Source organism: Miscanthus floridulus, chromosome 19 (genome assembly GCF_019320115.1).
Source record: "Miscanthus floridulus cultivar M001 chromosome 19, ASM1932011v1, whole genome shotgun sequence".
Lineage (NCBI taxonomy): Eukaryota > Viridiplantae > Streptophyta > Magnoliopsida > Poales > Poaceae > Miscanthus > Miscanthus floridulus.
Genome location: NC_089598.1, coordinates 11230776 through 11253278, shown reverse-complemented (window position 1 = coordinate 11253278; position 22503 = coordinate 11230776). Strand labels below are relative to the sequence as shown.

General features: G+C 43.0%; 1 protein-coding gene and 1 pseudogene across 2 annotated transcripts; both read right to left on the bottom strand.

Moving 5' to 3' along the window:
- Positions 1-270: 270 nt before the first annotated feature.
- LOC136529273 (ATP-dependent Clp protease proteolytic subunit-related protein 2, chloroplastic-like) lies at positions 271-3172 on the bottom strand (annotated as a pseudogene).
- A 1939-nt stretch (positions 3173-5111) lies between these two features.
- LOC136529272 (uncharacterized) lies at positions 5112-20436 on the bottom strand. 2 transcript variants are annotated; one of them, XM_066522357.1, is made up of 26 exons: positions 20302-20436; positions 19950-20233; positions 19101-19453; positions 18333-18450; positions 18116-18239; positions 17888-17968; positions 17392-17611; positions 16789-16858; positions 16633-16686; positions 16070-16138; positions 15751-15807; positions 15564-15671; positions 15409-15481; positions 14909-14943; positions 10887-10976; positions 10146-10327; positions 9736-9844; positions 9546-9644; positions 9314-9457; positions 9076-9237; positions 8320-8538; positions 7945-8138; positions 7695-7866; positions 6196-6375; positions 5875-6051; positions 5112-5766 (listed from the first exon to the last, which is right to left on the bottom strand). In XM_066522357.1, the coding sequence occupies exons 1-26, from the start codon at positions 20309-20311 to the stop codon at positions 5683-5685; spliced, it is 3468 nt and encodes a 1155-aa protein (XP_066378454.1). In that variant the 5' UTR covers positions 20312-20436; the 3' UTR covers positions 5112-5682. The 2 variants fall into 2 exon arrangements, with proteins under 2 accessions (XP_066378454.1, XP_066378453.1); XM_066522356.1 differs by having other exon boundaries at positions 5113-5766; positions 6196-6378.
- Between the last annotated feature and the right edge of the window lie 2067 nt (positions 20437-22503).

The window sequence follows — 22503 nt, the reverse complement described above, 5'->3', positions numbered from 1 at the left end:
GCGGTGAGTGCAATGTGCTGGTGCATCTTGACTTCCTGCTGGGCTGGTAGCATTCCTTTCGCCTCCCAATGGGCATCCTTTCCGGAGCATCGGTTTCTTCTTTGATGAAGAAACATTTGGCACGTTTATGCACAGTATGTAAGGTGGCTGGTCACCACCAGTGGCTGCTGCTCCATTGAAAGCTACCTCTTCTCCCCAACAGCCTGCTATCACATTGATATGAAGATACACCAAACATGGGCACCTGATATATCATTATAGAAAACTCACATATAACCTGGAAAAGAGTAGTAGTGGTACTCCTGCATGTAACTGTAGTCCCCATCCAAAACATGGGCACCTGATTGATGGTACAAAAGTAGCGCACGAGACGCCTAGAGGCTAGTCCCCTCTGGTCTTTTTCTTTGCTGCTTTCATCAACAAACCCAGCAATATAATACTGACAGTTAGCAAAAGCATACTAAACACTGCACACCAACAAAATACCTATGCATAAAGCTTTGGACAGTTACATTGCTCTCCAACAAGGACATTCTCGCACCAAAGTACCATGTGCTGCATTTCTCGATACATATGATGCAATGGAAGGAAGAGCTGCTACATCCTACTTCAGCCAGCCTTCCTGCTTATCTCTCGTTATCTATTATTAAGTCATAGTCTCTGAAACCGCAAGTTGAAGTTTGGAGTAGCCGCCCAGTCCAGCACACAAAAATCTGATACAATAGGATAGCATCTATTAGCCAAGTCCTAGGTTTCGCATATCCCTCCTTTGGGCAGTGGAGCCCTATTTCTTGATCCTAGAAGGCCTGATAATACGATCAATAATCCCATATTCAAAAGCCCCTTCAGCGTCGAAACGCTTCACCCTAGAGAGGTCCTCATGGATCTGCAAAGAAGTAAATGTTTGAGAAGAAAGGGATGCTTGAACTGAAGTTACGAAAGACAAGTGGAAAAATTATAATACATGATCCTCTATGGGACTTCATCATGAGATACCACAGGCTAGAGCAAACCAAACCATCATTTACCACCAATGGGATGAGAAAGAAGATCATGTAATCAGACTTTCTTACCTTCTCGACAGAATGACCTGTGTGCTCTGCGAGTTTGCCATAGAGATAGTTCTTGATACGAATAAGCTCGTTTGCTTCATTTTCTATATCATCAGCCTGCAGATAAAGGTCCAATAAATCAAGACTGTAAAATGTAGGCATTTCCCATATTAAATAGTTAAGTTTACAAACCTGCCCTCGAGCTGCTCCAGCAGGTGACTAAAGTGAAATCCGGCATAGAGGCATACCAGTACGTGAACCCTTAATAACAATACATACAGAACAACAGAAATAGGCATTATACTTGAGCATATTAGAGCCACATATGGTCAATAGAAAGACAATACTAAGTAGTAATACCTTTTCACCAGCTGCAAGAATAAATCCTGCCAGGTTGAAAGCAAAGCCCAAGCAGTGCGTACCAATTGGACTTTTTAGACTTAGCATGGTATCATATTGTGCCATACACGGAGTAAGCTACAACACCAGGGTAAGTTTGGATTCGAATGTAACATGAGTATCTTAGGGCAATCTGATTTTCATGGACTTCTTTTTATTATTTATATGAATATTTTAAAAGCATCAAAACAAGATATCTGTAATATGCAAAATCAACTATTCACAATTTATGCCTTGATGATTGATAGTGTAGTAGGTAGAAGGTCAGAGAATCATGGGCTCACTTAAAAAAAAAGAAATGAAAGGTGTAACAGTGAAATAAAAAGAGACCAACACAAGTACAATAATAGTATTCTGAGGTCCTTACATCTCCACCTGGTCCATTAATGTATAACATTATATTTTTGGAATTATCAATGCTGTCAAGATACAGCATGCTTGCCAACACTTGGTTGCTGAATTCTTCATCTATATTGTCCCCAATGAAGATAATCCGCTCACGGTACTGCACATTGACAATTCAAATTACTTATCCATGCACAGCAAAAAAAACATAGTTACATCAACCCAAGGAAGCATATAGTCAGTGTTATTGGGTTTACCAGAGCATTCCATATGTCAAGCCATCGCCAGGTTCCTTCACCAGGTGTTCTGTAAGGCACCTGTGGAGTACCAATAGGCATCATTGAAATGCGGGCTCTGGTCGCCTTCTTGTTTGACAACCTATCAAGGGTATATTTGCAGAATACTGAGATGAGAAATGTGCCCAACAAACCACATCAGAATCATTCTGTGTTTTTTTGGCTACTCAAATGCTATATTGCTATCTAAAATATCCACTACTGTTAGAAGAGGCATAACAAGTAATTTCTCCAATTGTTAACTGACAATCTGATAGAAGGGTTCATGATGTCATCTTAGTTTGGAAACAAAACTCATCTGTTTCAATATCCATCGTCAACAATACCACCACCACCGATATAATGCAGTGAGCGAGCTCATCACAGCTCAGCCAGCATCCATGTAAGTGTCAAATCCCATGAGCCTAAGATTAAGATGGTATAACATCCAAATACCAACAGCGCAGACATACACCTGGCAACAACAAAAGGTCTACACAAGCACAGATAGCAATTAGGGATCTACGCACACTCACCCCAGAGAGATCCTCCGGTTGACGGCAGTGTAGAACCCAGTGCTGACATTCGGGCACGACGATTCCGACGACCCTGCTCACCATCCTCAACCCGAAAACCAAAATCAAACGCAGAAGACGAATCCACCAAAAATTTAAACAAGTTTCGATTGAATCTCACCGAGCTTGGTCAGCGCCCGGAGCCCGACGAAGAACTTGGTGCCGACGCTGCAAGAGTGGAAACACAGAGAAGTCGGGAGCCTCAGAGGGGGTAGTAGGGTTTAGGGTGTGAAGGGGTCGGAGAAGCAGGGAGGAAGTGACCGACCTGAGAGAAGACGGCGGGCTGGCGGTCGCGCGGGGGTGGAAGCATGAGGAGTTGGCCGGCGCCGCCATTGGAGCGGGCGGCGGAGTGGTCGGGGGACGGACAGACAGCTGGTGGGAGCGACGAGCGAGTGACCCAGTGGATAACGAGGGAGAAGATGCAGGCGTGGCCCGCGCCAAGATTCGTGCGGCGCTGGGTGTCCGTGGATGCGAGTTCACCGCTTCCCCGTGCGCCGTCCAGCCGCGCCCCGGCCCCGTTGCTCGCTCGCGCCAACGAGCCGCGCCCCCGCCCCAGCCCCGGACAGCCGCGCCCCCGCCCTGGCCCCAGCCCCGGCCAGCCCCTGGCCCTGCTCGCGCCTGCTCGGGCCCCGGCCAGCCTCGCGCTTGAGCAGGAAGAAGGATGTCCTGACGTGTGGGTCCAGCACGTTAGTGAGACAAAGGACTCCCACTGATGGGCTGCAATGGGCTTGTTGTTGGGCCAGCCCATAGATCCGCCGTGAACGGTTTTTTAGTTTAAAAAAACCAACGGTTTTTTCAGCATGGGTAGGATCCCAGCTAAGGATGAAAACGGACGGGATGAATCCCGTTCTATCCGCAACCGTATACCGTTTTTTTTCTATTCGCTTTCGTTTTTTTCCGGGATAAACGGAAATGGGACCAAAAACGGGACGGAGTGAAACGGGACTGGGATAAAAAACGGTAGAGCGTTTGTCCGTCCGTATTTGCGGTATCTCGTTTTCGACCGGGATATCCCGTTTTGCATCCCGTTTTTATTAAGTCCGGGATAGTCCATCCATAGAGCTGGCCCAACTTGGTCCAAGACACAATACCGCATCCGCACCCTCATCCCTAACGGCGACGCGGCCTCCCCCGCCCGCCGTCCTCTTTCTCTTCCTCCAATCCTCCGGTGCCAAACGCTGGCAGCCGCATCCTGGGACCGGCTAATGTCGTGGGCTGGAGGATAAGGAGATCGTGGTGGCTGGAGCAGGTGGTCACCACACTCGGCGTGGAGCGCACCGCCGGCCGCGCGCACTGCGCCGGCTCCGACAGCCTGCTCACCACCGACGTGCTCCTGGCAATGCTGAATCACTTCTTCATGAACGACGATGTGCTCGCGCACACCGGAACCATCGTAGGCCTAGCGTAGTTTGCACTGCAGCCAGCCATGCAGTGTCTAACTGCTAATTTGTACAAATTGCTGTTAGAAAGTTATTGGTTGGAGAATGTTCCGCATTTGATTATGTGTTTTCATATTGATTATTATTAATCTGAAGTTCTGAACTTTCAAGCATTCGAGTAACTGGTTCGGTATAGATACGAACTGAACAATTTTGCTACTAAGTACTGTCTGACAGTATTCGTTATTTGACCATAGCAGAAACATCAATCAATCAGAAGAACTGGTTTGCCGTGATTCAGTGATCAGCTTGCTGCTTGGAGTACTTATGACAGCAGAGAAACAATGTAATAATATTTACATGTGGTCTGCTAGGTGTATTATCTATTTACTAATGCACCTTGGTTTCTATATTTGAGCTATCATATGCGGCGTGTACAGCGACGGAGGCAGTGGTGGGGCTAGGGGGCTCTAGCGCCCCCCCCCCCCCCCTACCGATCCTGGGCACGTGGAGCCCCCCTAAGCGCTCCCTTAAAATTTTATGCATATATGTATTAGGTAGGAGGGGCTAAGGTTAAGAGAAGATAAAAAAGTCTCTATTCTTTTGTTCAGCTCCTCCTAAATTTTTTTCTGGCTTCGTCACTGGGCGTGTAATCCCGGCTTAAGTTTCTGCTTACCGTTCGTTTTCGTCTATTTTCTGATCGTATTTACCTGTTTTCGTATTACCGTTTATCCTGCTACCGTTTTCGTTCCCGGCTGTCAGGCTCCCACTCCCGTTTCCGTAAAAAAAAATGAAAACGAAAACGGTAGATCTATTTTCCGTTCGTTTCCGTCCGTTTTCATCTATAATCCCAGCTCCACGGTGGATCTAGGCTCCAAATCTGTTTTTTGAGAGCTCAAACAGGCTTTTATTGGTAAAATTTACTGATTTTCAGTTGGGTGTCACGGAGCTATCATGTTCCTTTTCGAGTTTTCGTCTTTCCCATGAAATCATTTATCTAGATCACGTTTTACAAGCAGGAATTCTACAAGAATTCAAAGAGAACCGAACCATTCAGTTTCTGAGAAATCAGTCAAAATTCGAATCATCCAAATGAGACTTTGTTCCAATTCAGGCTCATGGATTCTGAATTTACATGTTCCAAATGCATACAATACAAATGAACGACCCATCTCTGCGTTGTGTTCATGACAGTGTTCCTGACAATTGAGACATGATGATGCAATTTTTTCTGACAGTGTCCAACTCACTAGAGACTGACACACGAGTACATGACAGTGTTCCTGACAATAGCCAGTCGATGATGCAATTTCGACAGATTCACAACACAGATATGAGATTGTTTTCCTGAATTCTACCACTTCAGCTGTCGTGAAAGTACAACAGTATAATGAAATTCGACATTACACCTGTTCTTTCGCTTTCTATCTATATAAAAAAATGCCTATATTTGAAGTACAACCAATATATGGTAGTGTCCACAACCAGCCCCATGTTTCTGCTTGTAATAAGTTCTGAAGCTGCCATCAAGGCTTCAATACCTGAAGTTTGGCCTTATTCTTCTTTTGGTTCTTGTTAGTGTACATGCATACGATACTCCAAAGGGTATGAAAAAATACATCAGCGTGCAACATAGGTATCTTAGAGTCTCATCGTGTCATCTCAATACTGTTCTTGCCAACCTGAGGGTACACTCGATAAGCTCAATCTCCTGCTGGTATTGCGTTCCCTTGTCAACACCCTGTTATGGAAACTAGGGATGTTAGTTCTTGGACAGAAGGGGAAAACCTATGGTACAGGGATGTGGCAGCATTGGTAACGGGCACAAGCAAAGTTAAAGTACTAGTACCTTATGATGTTCTGTTCCAACTGATGGAGTTGCACGCCAAAGTTTCAGATTGATGAATGCAGACCTATTTGTGCTTGCATCTATTTTGTTGGCCTTGTTTTCTGACTCTCCCTCAAATTTTGTTTTTGTGGAAGCAAACCAATTGAGTTCATCAAAATGGTTTTCTTGTTCCAATACCTAACACAAAGCATCAGAACACAAGGCCTCGAGTCAGAACTCAGAGAACATAAAGGTAAGACTGTCGACACCTGAATACATTCATAAATAGCCCTGGTAAAGGAAAAGCAGAATGAAACAAGCATAGCACTCGAGCAAAGTTACCTTGAGGATAAAAGCAACCCCTAATAGGAAACTATCATAGGTATGAATGGTGTTCTTGGCTTCATGCCCTCGTCTCAATAGTTTATCCTTGAGAAGCACCCTATTGTCCACCATGTTGGCAATGAGCAATGGAACAATTTGGAAAAAGTCATCCATTGCTTTAAGCTCATTGCTCAGAATCTTCTACAGATCATCCAAGAAAAGTTGAGTCAGAACGGTCAAAGAGGAAACACAAGGCTTCTTAGCATACCATTTGTGTGAATGTTTGGCGGAACTTTACAAGATATAAATCCCAGCCCATGCCTTATACGTGACTGGCTGAACAAAAAAACAAACCTAGCCAATGTAGCAAACCAGTATTACCCAAGCTCAAACTAGATTGGAAAATATTCGATGATTGCATAGGTGTTATGCAAAGTTGATGGAACATCATCAACTTGTTCAGTTAAAAAACAATTTTATTGTGGCTTATCATGTGAGCCCTGTTTGCTTACTACGTGTGTTCTTGCTCGGGAATTCTGGTCACGGATCCTCACGCCTTTGGGACTGCGTGACCGAACTCCCACAAGAAGAGAAAGGTCATTGGCAACTTGGTGGCGGAAAGCAATCAAGTGAATTCCAAAAGAGAAGAAGAGAGGGTTGAACTCAATTGTCATTCTAGGCTCCTGGACACTTTGGAAGCACCGAAACGCCTGTGTTTTTGAAGGGTCTCACCCCTGCATCACCAAGCTGCTTGACGAGTTCAGAGATGAGCACCATTTTTGGTGCCTGGCGGGAGCGCGTGGCCTGCGCACGCTGGGACTGGGTCACGGTGGTGGGCTTAGTTAGCCTACCTTGTTTAGGTCAGTTAAGAGGTTTGTTTGTGGTCAGGTCTCACCTCTATCTCAGTTGTCTATTAGTTCGTCCGATGTAATGTAAACAACCCCTCACAGCTCGGCCCGGAGTGAGGTGGTGGTGTTTGTAAGGGGCCGATCCATTTTCTCTCTTTAATACAATGATACGCAGCTCTCCTGCGTATTCGAGAAAAAGCTTTATTTATGATATAATTTTTTTCCCCTGATCAACATGCATCAGAGTGTGCATAAAAGTACAATTACTTTTTGCCTGGAAAAATGAGGGTGCGTGATATTGAACTAGTAACCATATTTTACCAGTAAAAAAAATACTTCTGAGCAACACAATATTCAGAGGTACTTGTCCTGACTCCTGAATTACAAGATGATAATTAGATTGACTTATCATTGTGAAACAATGCAAAAACTACTTCTAGGATAGTAGTATGTAAATAAGACAGGTGCACCATATGAAAATATTGAACCTTCCACCTATAGTACTACACAAAAGGAAAGTTACCATCGTATGATGTTCGAAAACACAACAGACAGTGTATAGAAAGTAAAAACTGACATTCGGCAGTTGACATAATTTAGAATTTCACATAGCTTGGAGAGGGAAATATAAAACTAAAAGAAAACAGTAAATGGTAAGTGGAAGAGTACCTGTCTAATGTAGGTAACCAACCTTAGGAAGGTTTGAATCCTCTTATCCAGTGCTTCCTCGTTTCTTGCCTCCATATCCAGTATCTTCCCAGTTTCAGCAATGTCATAATCCCAACCCACTATCTTGCAACTTGTCGAGTAGCTCAAGTCATAGTTGGACATTCTTGCATATCTACAAGCATGAGAAAGGACCAGCTGTGAACAAAATATGTGTCCACAAGCTCAACCAAGAAAGTTTAAGAGAACACACCTTGAGATGCTGTTGGAATAGCGGGTACAACCAGCAGCAAGCATTCTCATCAGGCCTACTGCATTTCCTATTCTATACACCACAGCTTGTACTTGTTCAAGGAAACCCAGAGTATGGTCTCCAATTCCATGCTTCCCTATGGTAACTTTCAGCTCCCCTTGGATAGCAGGGTGTGCACTGGATACCCTAGTGTTCTGGTATATCAAGTAAAAAATAATAATTAAATAAATAATTTAAATTGAATATGAAATAACTAGCTCATCTTCTGTTCATGACGCGGCCTATGGTAAATATCCAAATAGGGTCAGAGATCACCCTACGCATCGCAAGTAGCACAATATAAATAATACAGAACATATCAAGAGCAAAAATTACCTCTAACTGTTTTAAATCCTTTAACATATGGAGGTCGGCGTTGCTTTGAAGCAACACATCCAGATCTGAAACCATCCTGTCTAAAAACATCAAAATGGAGTCCAAAGCTGCAGAAATTTGCTGCAAACTGCACATCGCTGTTGATGATGCAATGTGTTCAACACAGAAAACTCTTAAATTTTTTCGGCCTTGGCCATCCAGATCATTCTCAATAAACATCTGCATAAATACATACAGACAAAAGCGGGACAAAAGAAAGACAAGTTACTTTAAGAGTCTTAAGTCTTAACACAAGCATAAAGGAGATTTTGCTGGAACAAACAGCTGCAGAGTACTTCCTCTGATTCCAAATGAAGTCATTTAGGACATGACAATTGACAAGGTCTCCAATATGACACTTTACCTTACAATTTTGCAGAAGTATACTATTTAAATAGAGAAAGTTATATACCATGAACAAATTTTTCCATGATGAATCTAGTAACATCAACCATAATTCTTAATCCATATAACTTTACATATATTGATGGTTCAAGTTAAAGAAGCTAGAATCCTAAGATGTCTTACATTTGGAATCATAGGGAGTAGGCAAACATATTTTAGGTTTTGAAAGAGGCCACTGCTAATATCTTAGCCCACGATTTAAAACATTGGGAAAAAAAGACTATTCTTCAGATTCTTACAACTTGAAAAGAGTTCATATGAAGAATGATTACTAAAGTGTCCTCCGTCCATGACATAAGTATTAGTACCCACTTGTTTGATAATGCTGTAGGAGTATTTCTCACAAAACGCATAAAGATCTTCGATAGTTTTTCTGAGATCAAAACCTTGATCCAGAGTTTCCACAGTAAGACGGAAATCTTCCAGTTCAACACCATATTTCAGCTCTCCTAGTTCATGCATCTCTGCATATATCTAGAGTAAACTCAACACATAAGCAAGCATTTGATAAGATAATGTACATGGGAAGGGCATGATAGTTGATAGATACCTTGTCATCATAATTAGGCATCACAGAGTACGTATAGAATGCAGAATTTAGATGATTTTCCACTAGCAATTTAACATCAATAAACTTGACAGGTAACCTCAAGGGCCTCATTCGTAAGTACCATGAAAGATTACGAACCCCAGTCTGACCATCAACGCAGACATAGTTTATGTCAGCACTAAAAAAACAAAGAAATAATACAATTCTCAACCCTTACAATGTACTTTGTTACCTTTGTTGGGTTCACATCAACTGCTCCTTTCAAATGAGTAGAATGAACATGAAGTCGGAGATCAGTCTCAATGTCCCTGCACAGTGGAGCAACCACCTCCTACAGAAAAGAGAGTGACCATGTCTTACTTCGAATTCCTGACTTTAGTCAACACAACAGTATAACAGTATATGTAGTAAAAAAAACTCACCTCCCTCAAAGCATTCTCAATGTCTTCCTCATAACTCCGAAGAGCAACTGGGCCAACATTCCCAAGCCCAAGGAGCAATGTTCCATCAGAAAATGAATCAATGATGTTTCTGTTAACTCAAAATAATCAATGTAAGGAAAAAACGAACACTTGTGATTGAGACTTCTCGAAAAGAATTAGTGAGAAGTCCTATGTAACACACAAACAAATTGAAGAAAAAAATACAAATATCAAACAGATGAGCCAATCAAAGAATAAAACTCATGCACAAAATCGAGCAGAGTACTTAAAATGAAAAATAATAATAATTCCCAATGACAACACATCCCATTGTTCATATCAAAGGCATGTGGATGTGGTTATAACTTACAAGAGCATCATGAAATTTTACTGACATCTAAAACACTTACTGTATCCAAGACAATTGGCAAGCATCTCCATATACCATGGATAACCAAATTGAAAGCATCTCCTTTCTCCAGTACAAGAAGCTACAGTTTGTTCTTTCATCAATCAGGGACTGGCAATTTGAAAGAATTCTGAACTTCAATATAAGCTTCCTCACTCTACCCAATTCAACATCCAAGTGACCCTGCTTTGTGGCTACAAATATTAGTATTATAAACATCAAATAAAACATATCTATTAAGAAAAACAAACAAAATAAAAACAATTATTGTTGGTAGCACTTGTATTCAATAATAGCCCCATGGAGGAAATAATATGAGTAAATGAGTACACAAAGCGGACTTTCTAGAAGATTTGATGGAGATCAACTTGCTAACTCAGACTTCAGAATTAAGTATTAAGCTAAATCTGGAAGTATGCACGCAAAAGCAACATATCCATATTCAAGTTCTCAACCATACCCAATTTGGTTAATCTGTGTTAACTCAATCAGTCATCATGCTACCTTTAGCGTTAGAAACGTCTTGAGGTGCAGTTTTATGAGTTCGCATTCTCTTCAGGTTCACAAGCAAACCAATTGACCAACCACTAGCAAATTGTATCCATGTAATCTCTAAACATGCTAGTTAGTCTACATTTGTACTGCACAGTACCACACGAGCACTAAAATTAACATTTCCAGAGGAGGCTCAAGCCAGCTACAGCAAGATGGTAATAATGCATCCAGTAATTGGCAAACACACCAGACTGTGTAGAATATCCATGGTAATAGAAAGTGTCAGCTGCCTCGAAGAATTTCCACCTCCTTCAAGCAATTGCAAGGATACCAATACCTGGAGCAATCAAGAAATACAAAACTAGTCAGTTCTAGAACTAAATCACTGAAATAAACAAATTAGCTAAATAATATTTGTATCTTAAAGAAAAAATGGTTCTCAGATCTTCAACTGAAACTTAGCTGAAAAAGAACCATCCTAATCTGATAGTCGGCTATCCAGCATGCTCTACAGTTTTACTGACACAACAATTACAACTCGCATAAATATAAAACACAAACTCCAGTATCTACTAGATCCCTATCTCAATCAGAGGCAGCACAGTTACAGTAAACCTTAAGTTAACCTGTTTTCATTTTCTTTTCTAGTGAAAAAATAATTAACCATCAGCAATAATTTGCAGCATTACCCTCGTTACTAATCAACCGAATTATAAGAATAGAAAGGAGATAGAGGAAACAAGAAATAGGATAGTCAAGTTGTAAATATGTAAGAGGTCGCTTGGCTGGGGCTGCTAGGGATGAGGGTAGCGGCGGCTATGGTGGTGGCGGCTAGGGTTTATGGGAGGAAGAGGGGACGGCGCAGGGGAAGAAGAGGAGGAGGTGACGCAACAGAGAGAGAGAGAGGGGGGGGGGGAGAGGGATAGGGAAGCCCTTAGGCTGTTCTTTCTTGACTGCAATGATTACATAGCCCCTCTACTTATAGTCCTGGGTAGACTTGTATCCTAAGTAATCTAATGAGGGAAGTCCTTATAGACATAGACTCCTCCCCATCTAATCTCAACTGATCCTATTCCTATTGGAGATCCTCCGGGTATGGATAGTGGAGCGGCGGGGACCCGCCCTTGCTGTGCGCGCCTCCTTCCTAGGCGGCGCCCCCCTTGGTGGCAGCACTGCTGCTGCCCCTGGCGCCTAAGCCAGATGGGCCTTCAGCCCTCATTGGGCGTATGACATCACTCCCCCCCTTCTCCGATCAGCGCATCCTCGCGCTGAAGTAGTGTCCAAGTGTTGACGCTGTCGGGTGGATACGCTTGTCCTGGGGGGATGGCTTCAATGGTGACGAAGAGGCGACCACGAATTGGGTCTGCAAGGATGAGGTTGTCCTTGGTGCGTTCCACGACGAACTCGAGGCGGTAGAGTAGGTTGCTGATGTAGCCGTAGAAGAAGTAGGTGTATGGCCTGATTGCTGTCTCCGCGGTCGTCGTTATTCGGCGGGCTGCTAGCAGCAAGGTGCGGCGGACCGCGGCGTCGACAGCAAGGTGTTGCATCTCTTTCGGTGGCGCCGTGAAGTTGGGGTGATTGGCGATGTCAGGAATCAGGTAGGTTTTCACCCGTCGCCAGATGGTGGAGTTGGAGCGTGTAGCTAGCGTTGTCGTCAGGTCCAGCATGGTGCCGAACATGAAGTAGCCCTTCTCGAGCTCGCCAGGGGATAGCCGTTGTTGGTCGGAGTCGGGTCGGAGGCCAATGAAGATGTTGTCAACATGAAAGATCTGTCGTCCCAAGCCGTCGATGAAGATCGCTGTAGTGGGGGAGACTGCGTCCTGCAGCCATGGGCGACCCAACAGAATGCCTGTGGGGGTGGCATTGTGGTGGGGAGCCATTGGTGGTGAGTGGCCGCCTAGAGCCAGGTAGCTCATATTATCGGGGCCACCAAGTGATATGGCCGCAAGTAGATCCGGAAGGAGTGGCGATGTAGCGGGGATGTAGAGGCGCCCGTCGAAGAAGAGCGAGCCTTGGTCAATTGACCAGGCCGGCGTTGCCGTCCCTTGGGTGATGGTGAGGGCGAGGTGGCGTAGCTCTCTCTGTTGAAGCACGGCCCAGCGTAGATTGTCGAAGACTGGCGCGATGGTGCCGATGTTGTCGAGGGCGTCGGGGCGTCGAGACCGGCTTGCCCGGTTCGTTATGTTGCGGGGTGGTGACGATGGTGCTTGTAGTCGAGGTAGCGTTGGTTGTTCCTGTGGTGCCCTGGTGATGGGCGGCGGCGCCGGGAGAGCGAGAACGGTCGCCGGTGCGCGTCGGGGCTGTACGGCGGGAAGGAGATGGAACGCCCGTTGCGGTAGTACTGAAGCTCCATGGTGGAGAAGTACCATGTGAAGCGTTCGAGGTCTGCCAACCATGGCGTGCCTAGGATGACATCAACGTCGTTGCCGATATCGAGGAGGAACCTAGAAGTTTTCCGCATTAATGTGGAGTGGCACGCTGAAGGCTCCTGCTCGACACGAGATCTCGTGGCCACCGCCAACGAGAATGGTGGTGGTGATGCGCTGCTCGAGGAGGCCGATAGTTTGTGCGACGTTGATGTCGATGATGTTGTGTGTAGCGCCCGTGTCAACCAATATGTGGACGCCGGTGCCCAATATCGCCCCTGCAAGAAACATGCGAGGGGAGCTGCGAACCGCTGACTGAGTAGTACCGCTCATCATGAGTAGGCTGTTGTCGATGTCCTTCGTGTCAAAATCGTTGACGGCCGTGATGTCGAAGAGGTTCTTGCATTTGTGGTCACGTTCCATCATCTCCGTGGAGGTGAGGCGTTTGAGGGGGCGTGGTAGATGTGTTGGCGGCGCGCCTGGTGTCGTTGTCGTTGTCGAAGCCGAGGGGGTCCCTACCGAAAGCAGTTCTGGAACCGCTATCGGTGCTGAAGTGTCAAGGCGAGCAATGAGCTCACCAAACTTCTTCATCCACTGGTCAGTGACATCGTGGATGTCGGGGGTCTTCTTGGGGCGTGGATGCTCGTCATTGCGGCGAGCGTCGTTGTCCCCAATCTTGGTGGCGAGGTCGCTGTGGAGATGGCCGGCAGCGACGCGGCTGGCTGCATCTTCGCTGTGAGGTGCAGCAGACAGCGAGGGCGCAGCGGCAGCGGGCAGCAGCGGGCTGCTGCTGTTGGCGGCGGTGGTAGCCCCAAAGTTGGTGATCGGAGCATACTCGTTGTCGACGATGTGGTAGACATCGTTCCCCTGAGGAACGAACCTGCTGTTGCCGTGCGTGGTTCCCTTGGCAGTGATCTCGTTTGTGGAGTTGGTGTTGTGCTTGGTGACCGAGGAGGTTCCATCTGAAGATTCCTTAGACGCATCTGTAGGAGCAAAATTAGGGCTGATTTTGGTGTCAAACGTACTGAGTGTTGGTGTGATCTTCTCCAATTGAATTGGATTTGACAGAGGGATCTGGCGTTGCTAATCAAGGAACTTGTTCATCTCCTCCAAAAAGCGATCGGTGATGTTGCGGACGTTGTTGCAGATTGTCTCCATGTCGACGATCTTGGTGGTGGTGGCCATCGGATCGATCTTGTCTCCGAGATACCAGTGTAAGAGGTTTCTTGGCTGGGGCTGCTAGGGCTGAGGGTAGCGGCGGCTATGGTGGTGGCGGATAGGGTTTATGGGAGGAAGAGGGGACGGCGCAGGGGAAGAAGAGGAGGAGGTGACGCAACAGAGAGAGAGAGAGAGAGAGAGAGAGAGAGAGAGGGGAGAGGGATAGGGAAGCCCTTAGGCTGTTCTTTCTTGACTGCAATGATTACATAGCCCCTCTACTTATAGTTCTGGGTAGACTTGTATCCTAAGTAATCTAATGAGGGAAGTCCTTATAGACATGGACTCCTCCCTATCTAATCTCAACTGATCCTATTCCTCTTGGAGATCCTCCGGGTATGGATAGTGGAGCGGCGGGGACCCGCCCTTGCTGTGAGCGCCTCCTTCCTAGGCGGCGCCCCCCTTGGTGGCGGCACTGCTGCTGCCCCTGGCGCCTAGGCCAGATGGGCCTTCAGCCCTCATTGGGCGTATGACAAAATATATCAAACACACCATTACCTAGGCATGCATTTAATGTAAACGAAGAAATAAATACCATCAAAATTAACTGAGTTAGTGCCAGTGAACAGTTAGTTTCTCAATGTACTATATATTCTTTTACCCCTTTTGAACAAATGAAGAAAACAATCAACATCTAAACATAATACTTCACAAACTTATATAGAAAAAATGTTCAAAGATGTGTTACCAATGACAGTGAATCAAGAAGCTTTGTCTCCAACTTTGCACCGCTTAAACCAATGATGTCCCATGTTAGAAGTATGAACACCAAATAAAGTGCGACAAAATTAGTCTTTTAACTGTACGTTTGGACTTTAGACGCATCCTCTATGTTTTGCAAACATTGTGTATTGATGTTTCCTAAAGGCATTTTCACACAAAAAAAGGAAAATTGATTACCAAGCTAAGAAGGCATAAAGCTGCATATGATTGACATATTAAACCAAGGAAGAGTTTATTATATTTGTGCATACTGACAAAATATTCTTTCTAAATGCTGATATACAAAACAACTTATAGATCCACACTAGGCACTAGTACATCTAGCAAACAGCATCTTTCAACAGACAGAAGTGCACAAAAGAGAAACAATTGTGCCTTATGCTAAGTTTCAATTATATGAATCCTAGCGTAACAAAAATGAATCATTTTCTTGGGAAAAAGAAATACATGAATAGTGTCACATACCACGTCTCAACAAGCTAAGAAAACCTGTTTTGCTTACTTGATCAGCCTTGGCAATTTCAGTTTGCAGTTTATCCTGCTTAAGGACAAAGTAACATAACATCAGGATCCATGAAGAAAGGGAAATGGAATAAAGTTCAGGAAGTTGGAAAATGAACCTTCAATGGTAGTATGAGTTGTTCAATATCTGATTGAATGATATTGATGATGTGAGGAAGACTACGTATTATGCTGGGCCCTCTTGTGTTGAACAAGTCTCCTATGGACTAATATATTAGAATGAGTAGTGTTAAACAAAACAGGTACTTCAAAATTTCAACGAAAAAATTAACAGTTTTATGATACCTTCAGAGCCACAATCATTTGACAAAGAGACTTGGCTTTCTCCCGTCTCAGTGGAACCTTGAATTGAGTATTATATATATATCAGTCAAGATGATGTATCAAAGATGTTACTTATGATATAAAGAGGGAAATGTGAAAAGTATCTAAACAGTGCTACTAGACATTTAACAAATAAAACTCAGAATAAATAGGGGCACCACAGGCCCAAGAACTACTCAAAGTAATGAATAGGTCATAGAACCCCAATGCAGACCAACAAACACACAGACAACTAGAGAAGCAAAAAAAGAGATAAAACGAAGTTGGTAAGTATAGGTACCTTAAGATGTGTATGTAGGTCGAGCATAGACTGAACAAGCATATGTATTCTATCTGCAAGCAGTACTCCCTGCACTGAAGAGCAAAAGCAATAAGCAAAGCAAGAGGACCGAATCTTATGATTCCTTCCAATAGCATTCTATCAGTAGTTCTTCAAATTCTGTAGTGTTGACAAAAAACTGTTCAAAGACAAGCTTCAAAGAAACTTATAATCATCAGAAAGAAGTATCAATTGCTTTAGAAAAATCAATCACCTCTGTAAAAGTAGGCAACAGTTTTTGCCCGCTCAGCTAAATTGGCTACTTAGGAGCACAAGGTAGGTAATTAGCAGATCCAAAACAAATTCATTTGGCACGGCAAGTCTCAGCCAACAAAAATTAATAAGAAAGAAAAAGTACGACAAAATGATCACAAGAAGCCATCTTCAGATCATGGAATGATAACAATGTTTTTTGTAGTTCAGCTTCAAGATATGCTTTACATGTTTAGCATTCAAATCGAACTATCAGGACAGTTTTATTAGGGGGCATTTCAACTAGCAAGAAGGACAAAAGCTAAAATGACCTGCAAAATTTGCTTCTGGAGATGCCGAACCCATTCTTCAGTCAACATCTGCGACTGAAAGCAACGCGAGTCAAAACTCAGCATGTTGTGCACAACAAACATAAGTCAAGACTCAGCGTGCAATTGTAGTCTCCAGAAGCTGGAAAACTTATTTACCGATGGATGAACAGCTGACTGGAATGAAACAGACCAACAAGACAGTGAATCGTTTATGGCTTCAATATCCCTGCACATACCAACAATATTTATAGGAAAGTGGAGTGCTAAACATTAGATAGAACCTAAGGCTTAGCAGTGTCAAAGTGACAAGCCCAGTAAAGTTCTCAGACATGTGCAATAGAAGCAGAGTCAGATAATACAAAGAGACTCATAATCTTAGGGCGTAACACTTTCAATTAAAATATCTACAAACACATGTTAAGGATGGAGCAATGCATGAAACTTAAGAGAGGGAAGGTAAACACCTCAAAATAAAAAGAAAGAATTATGAAGCTGTTTCCAACCATGGTACAGTTTTTTTCTGTTTCTAAATTCTAGCCTTAATTTGGCAGGTGCTCCCATATGGCCATATCTGTTGATGCTCTCCAAAAGTGTACTTATCTAAGTATAAATCAGAACTACAATTACCCGACTTAAAACTCCACAGATAGAGATAATCATTTTGAAGAAAGTAACAACGGCAACACAGAATGTCCAAGTTCTAGGATCCTGGTAAGGTGCTGCTAAGATGTACATGTAAAGACAAGAAAATATGCACACCTTGAGTGTACTTCATTTAAATGCGCCAAATAGTTACTCTTCATGATTCCAAAAGCTTCGCAGGCTTCCTTAATGGGAGGCAGCAAAGATAGTGCTGGAGGGCAATAACACCTCATTAAATCAGATAGCATGATGCACTTTCCACCTTCAATATAGACCACTGGAACCATCTGCAATATCTCCATTAGTAGTTTCATGGATTTCTTGTCAGGAGTTTCATCTGAAAACATAGAACAGAAAAAAAAAACATTGAAAATATAAGCATACTCCATCATACAATAATATCATGTTAAAAGAATAATGTAGATAGGCTAATCAGAATGGTAGAAGCAACACAGAACCATTCTCCAACTTAAGATCATTTTTATTGCTGAAGAGCACAGAGATTTTGACAAAAAAAAAAGTAGATGTATGTATAGTAGTTTAGAGGAAAAGTAGGATTAGAATAAAGGTATGTATATCTATAGATACCAACAACCAGATGTTGATCAAATACCAGTTGCCGATATGAAGAATAAAAGAAGAGCTAGAAGATGGAGTATAGTCTTCCGATCAGATGGGAGTTCCTTCGAAGATCCTGAAATGCAAACTTCAATATTGAAGGCACCAAATGCCAGACAAAACAGTAACATAAAAAAGTAAATCTCTTGAAATAAATTAGGATTGAGAACATGTTCTTTTTAGCGGATACAGTAAGGGAACAGATCAGGTACATGATGCTTACCAACACGTAGAATGATTTCAGAACTGCTCTCAGCGAAGCAAGAATAAAATGCATCTAGAAGTTTCTTGTTGGACCTAACAAGGTCTATTGAAGAACACAAAGGTGAATCTACTAGCACCAGTCGCTGCAGAAAAAAAAAATGCAGTGAGACAAACAGCAGAGTACTTTACGATAGATTTTTAAAAAGAAAACGGTCAACTAATTTGCCAACACTTACATGGAAGAAGCCACTGTCAAAAATCTTCTGCAAGTTGTGGACTACTTGATCAAGGAAATCTATATCCTCAACAGACATACCAAATACATCGACCTCTGATTTCACTTTACTCATCATCCTATGAGAAATGACCAAAACTGATCAATTTTCTGAGCATGCTTATCCTGTTAATAATGCTAGGTAAGGTGGTGTCTAAGATACATGGGTGGACTAAGTATCAACTGATAGAATTTTTTCTCAATGGAAAGAAAGATATGTAGATTTTTGCGTCTAAGATACATGGGTGGACAAAGCGTCAACTGATAGAATTTTTTCTCAATGGAAAGAAAGTTACGTAGATTTTTGCCTAGCATTGTGATATTACATGCATATTTGTTCAGCAACCTCCATAATTTCATGACTGAACATTGACCCACAGCTGAAGCATTTTTGGATTAGTTCGCATATAGATATGACCTATGTCATTGATATTAATTTTATACTACCAAAGGTATAATTTTTTGTAGAAAAAATGTTTTACTTATTACTCTACATTCCAATACACTTTTCTGAGTTTAGCCATTAAGTCACAATTCACTAAAGATTGCGGTATTCCACTTTCACTATTCGAGTAGGTCACAGATGAATCCCACAAAGATCTGTTACCAAAGTTTTAAACTTTCCCTGAAGATGTGCATTCAGCATTACATCCACAGTAAACAGTCCACATATCACCTTAGATGATTCAAACTAAATGAACCTATTACACTACTAAACAAACATTAGTACCTTGAGAACAATGATAAGTGGCTTCTGACATTGCCGTTGTGCCTCAAGATTTCATCCAATAATAGGAACACTGAAAGCCCCTCACCAAGCAATGCAAACACTGTCCTCAAATCAAAACTTCTGAATGAATTCAATGGTCGAACATTCTTGTCACGCACTGAGCAGATCACAACAAGTTGCCGCAGCAGATTCCCAAGAATCACTATCAGCCCATTGACAATCTCATACAGCTCGAGCAACAACGGAATTGAGTGGGCAAACATCTTCTGTGGCTCCCCCTCCAGAAGTGCCTCACCAGAACCCCCTGCGCAGTGCCCAAAGAGGAGCAGTTGCCGGTAGAGACCCTTTGAAGCCTAGAGAAGTCAAAAGGAAAAGAGATAAGGTAGCAAGCACAACCCCACAATCTTTTGTTAAGGAGAAAGAGGTTTGCCTCGGTCTACTGAGCAGGTTATATGCTTAGGCATGTGTTTGGAGGTGTTAAGTGTGTTATACTGTACCAAAAACAACAGTACAAGCAATGACAAAAGTAGTGACATCCACCATAACAACTACTAAAACTACAAGGATAACAAGGCTGTACATCATTTCATTGAGCACATGTGAATTGAACTGGCATGTTAAAATTTCCCAGATACTTCTCAATAAACTTTACTAAATGGCTAAATGCGTCCAAGGAAAACCCAAAACTTGATCAACTTTACTAACAAGTTGATCAATTTACAGTTCATGAACTACAGTTAGAAATGAAGGAATGGGTTTCAGCAATGTGACTCCGTTCCATCCTAAAACCATGTAGCCGCGCATCACAAATTCACAATACAGAATGGGGGCGGGTTCCAGCGATGATACCGCATCAGAAAGGCGTGATATCTCGATGCAGGAGTGCGACAGCACGGCGACGAACTTGGCGACCGCGACGTTGTCATCGGCCGCCGCGGGGGTCAGAAGTAAGGACGCGGCGCCAGCCCCAGCGGGGTCGGCGGGGGCCACGCAGAGCCTGACGGGACCGGAGGGCACGGAGGGAGCTGGGGAGGGTGGTCCGGAGCCGGAGCTGAGTTCGGAGAGGGCGGCGCGGGAGCGGAAGCGCCACTCGTCGACGAGCCGCCGCAGCTTCTCCTGCTGCTCGAGTAGCACTGCGCAAGAGAACAGGAGATGACTTGGGAGGGCCGATTTAGTGGAAGTATATAGGTAGGATGCTCACGTGACGCCATGGCCAGCGCCCAGCGGCGAGCGCCGGCGCCGTCCGCCGTCCGCCGTCGCTGGGATACCACACGAGCCGGCTGGAATAGTGTTAAAATTTTGGGTCAACTGGATCTAGTATGCGATTAGCAACAGTGTTAAAACAGCAGCTAAAAATTACTCCCTCCATTCTAAATTAACTTTTTGCTTTCGGCTGGTTTTCAGCTGGATTTCACTGTTCCTAGCTGGAAAATATTGTTCACATCTCACAAATTTCTTCAGATTCCACCAAATTCCATCCAGCGAACAGGCCCTGAGAGTTAAACCATCTCAAGTTTAATCAAAATTATAGAAAAAATTATAAAGATTTATGACATTAAATAGACATAGTATGAAAATATAATGAATAAATAATCTAATAATACTTATTTATATCATAAGGATTATTATTTTATTATATAAATTTGGTCAAATTTGAAATATTTTGACTCTACAAGAAAGTTAGAATGACTTATAATTTAGGATGGAGGGAGTATATTTATATTTAATAAAAAAGAGAAATGTAAGGTAACTCTTAACAAATAGTTTAGCCAATATATTTCTCTATGATTTATATGTCTATATTTAATAAATACACTTATATGTTAGGTTATTTTACTATTTATTTAAGTTCATATAAGCTAGCAAATTGAGCATGTAGTTGAGGATGACCTGTATAAGCTTGTGCTTTGAAAACAACCAGATGGATGGTTCCTACTCCATACATGGTTGGAAGGGATGGTATCGTCTCTGTTTTATATTTGCTTATAGATCATCAAAATATGGAATGGACCATCTAACATAGGTCCATTGTCATTCTCTCTTTTTTTCTCTTTCTTCTTTCTCGAAAGGACCGATTGATGGCTAGAAGGATTCAAAATCCTTCAAAGCACAAGCACAACTAGGCAAAAGATGAGTGATGAGTAATAAAGGTACGACATAATAAAAAAATACTTGCATTTAGTCTAGTGAGCCAAGCAAACACTCATACACAAGTCTAGTGAGAAAAAAGGCTAAAAGAACTAAGCTACTTACTAGAGCTATCAGCCAACAAGTAAGGAGCACAAGCTACTGGAATAACTACTCTAGTAAGAAGAACAACTACACTAAGCAAGCTAAAGATAATCAACTACACAAGCATGAGAAGCACAAAAGAAAAGAACAAGTGTGGACAACACAAACCATTAGAACAAATTTGATACAAGGTTTTTTACGAGGTTTGGTGGCTTACTAGCCACCTACATCACAGTTGAAACAAGTTTAGGATCGTCGCTCCTTCGCAAGCTCAACTACCCCTCAAGATAGACACTCCACAAGCCTCGATATCCACTAGAGTTGCTCTTCACCTTTGTTGGCAGGGATGAGCATAAGAGCCCCTTACAAATCCTCCTCTAGAGCCCCCATACAATCTCCACATAGTTCTTGATGAAGTCCTGCTGCTCCAAGCCATCTAGGTGGCAACAACCACCAAGAGTAATAAGAATCTCATAGCTTTAATGATTCTCTAGTGCCACTAGATACAAACACTCAATGCAAATAAACTAGATCACTCCCAATCTCTCTCAGATGCAATCTCAAGTATGTTTATGTGAGTGGAGTGCGTTCTTGAGCTCCAATAGGTGTGGATATCAGATGGGAGAGTGAAATAGCTCGGCCACACGCTCTATTTATAGATTCACTCAACAGCTAGTCATTATGCCCTTTGATTGGGTTGTTCACATGCTCATCAAAAAGCTCCAGTGGGGGCACCCAAGCTTTTCACCGAAGTCCCCAATGACTATATCAATGGCTAGTATAAACTAGTCGTTACACGACCTAAATTCTAGTGCCCTTTCTTCGATGGCACCGGAGAAATCCGATGGCTTCAAACATTGTGCAAGCAACGATTTTCTACTACAAATAACCCTTTCTCTGTGGATTCCTCCGGTGCTCACCACTAGAGAAATCCGATGGTTAAACACATCTACTCCCTCCGTCCTAAAATATAGAGTGTTTTGGCTATTCTCGAACAAAATAAGGGAGAGTGCAATAGACGCATGTACCCCTCACTTAACTTTCTAATCTATTGAAATCCGATTCTATTCCGCATGATTAAAGGGTGAACTCTAAGTCTCCTTATACAAAGTATGGCAAGTACATGAATTACTTTCCTTATACAAAATAATCACATATTTTTATTTAAGTA

Bases quoted from the DNA above. Each gene is read 5' to 3' on its own strand.
- LOC136529272 (XM_066522356.1), bottom strand. The intron at 18,451-19,100 runs GTACTAATGTTT...CATTTCTCATAG, and splicing joins CACTTATCATTGTTCTCAAG to GATGATGAGTAAAGTGAAAT. The intron at 15,482-15,563 runs GTTCATTTTCCA...GTCCTTAAGCAG, and splicing joins AACTCATACTACCATTGAAG to GATAAACTGCAAACTGAAAT.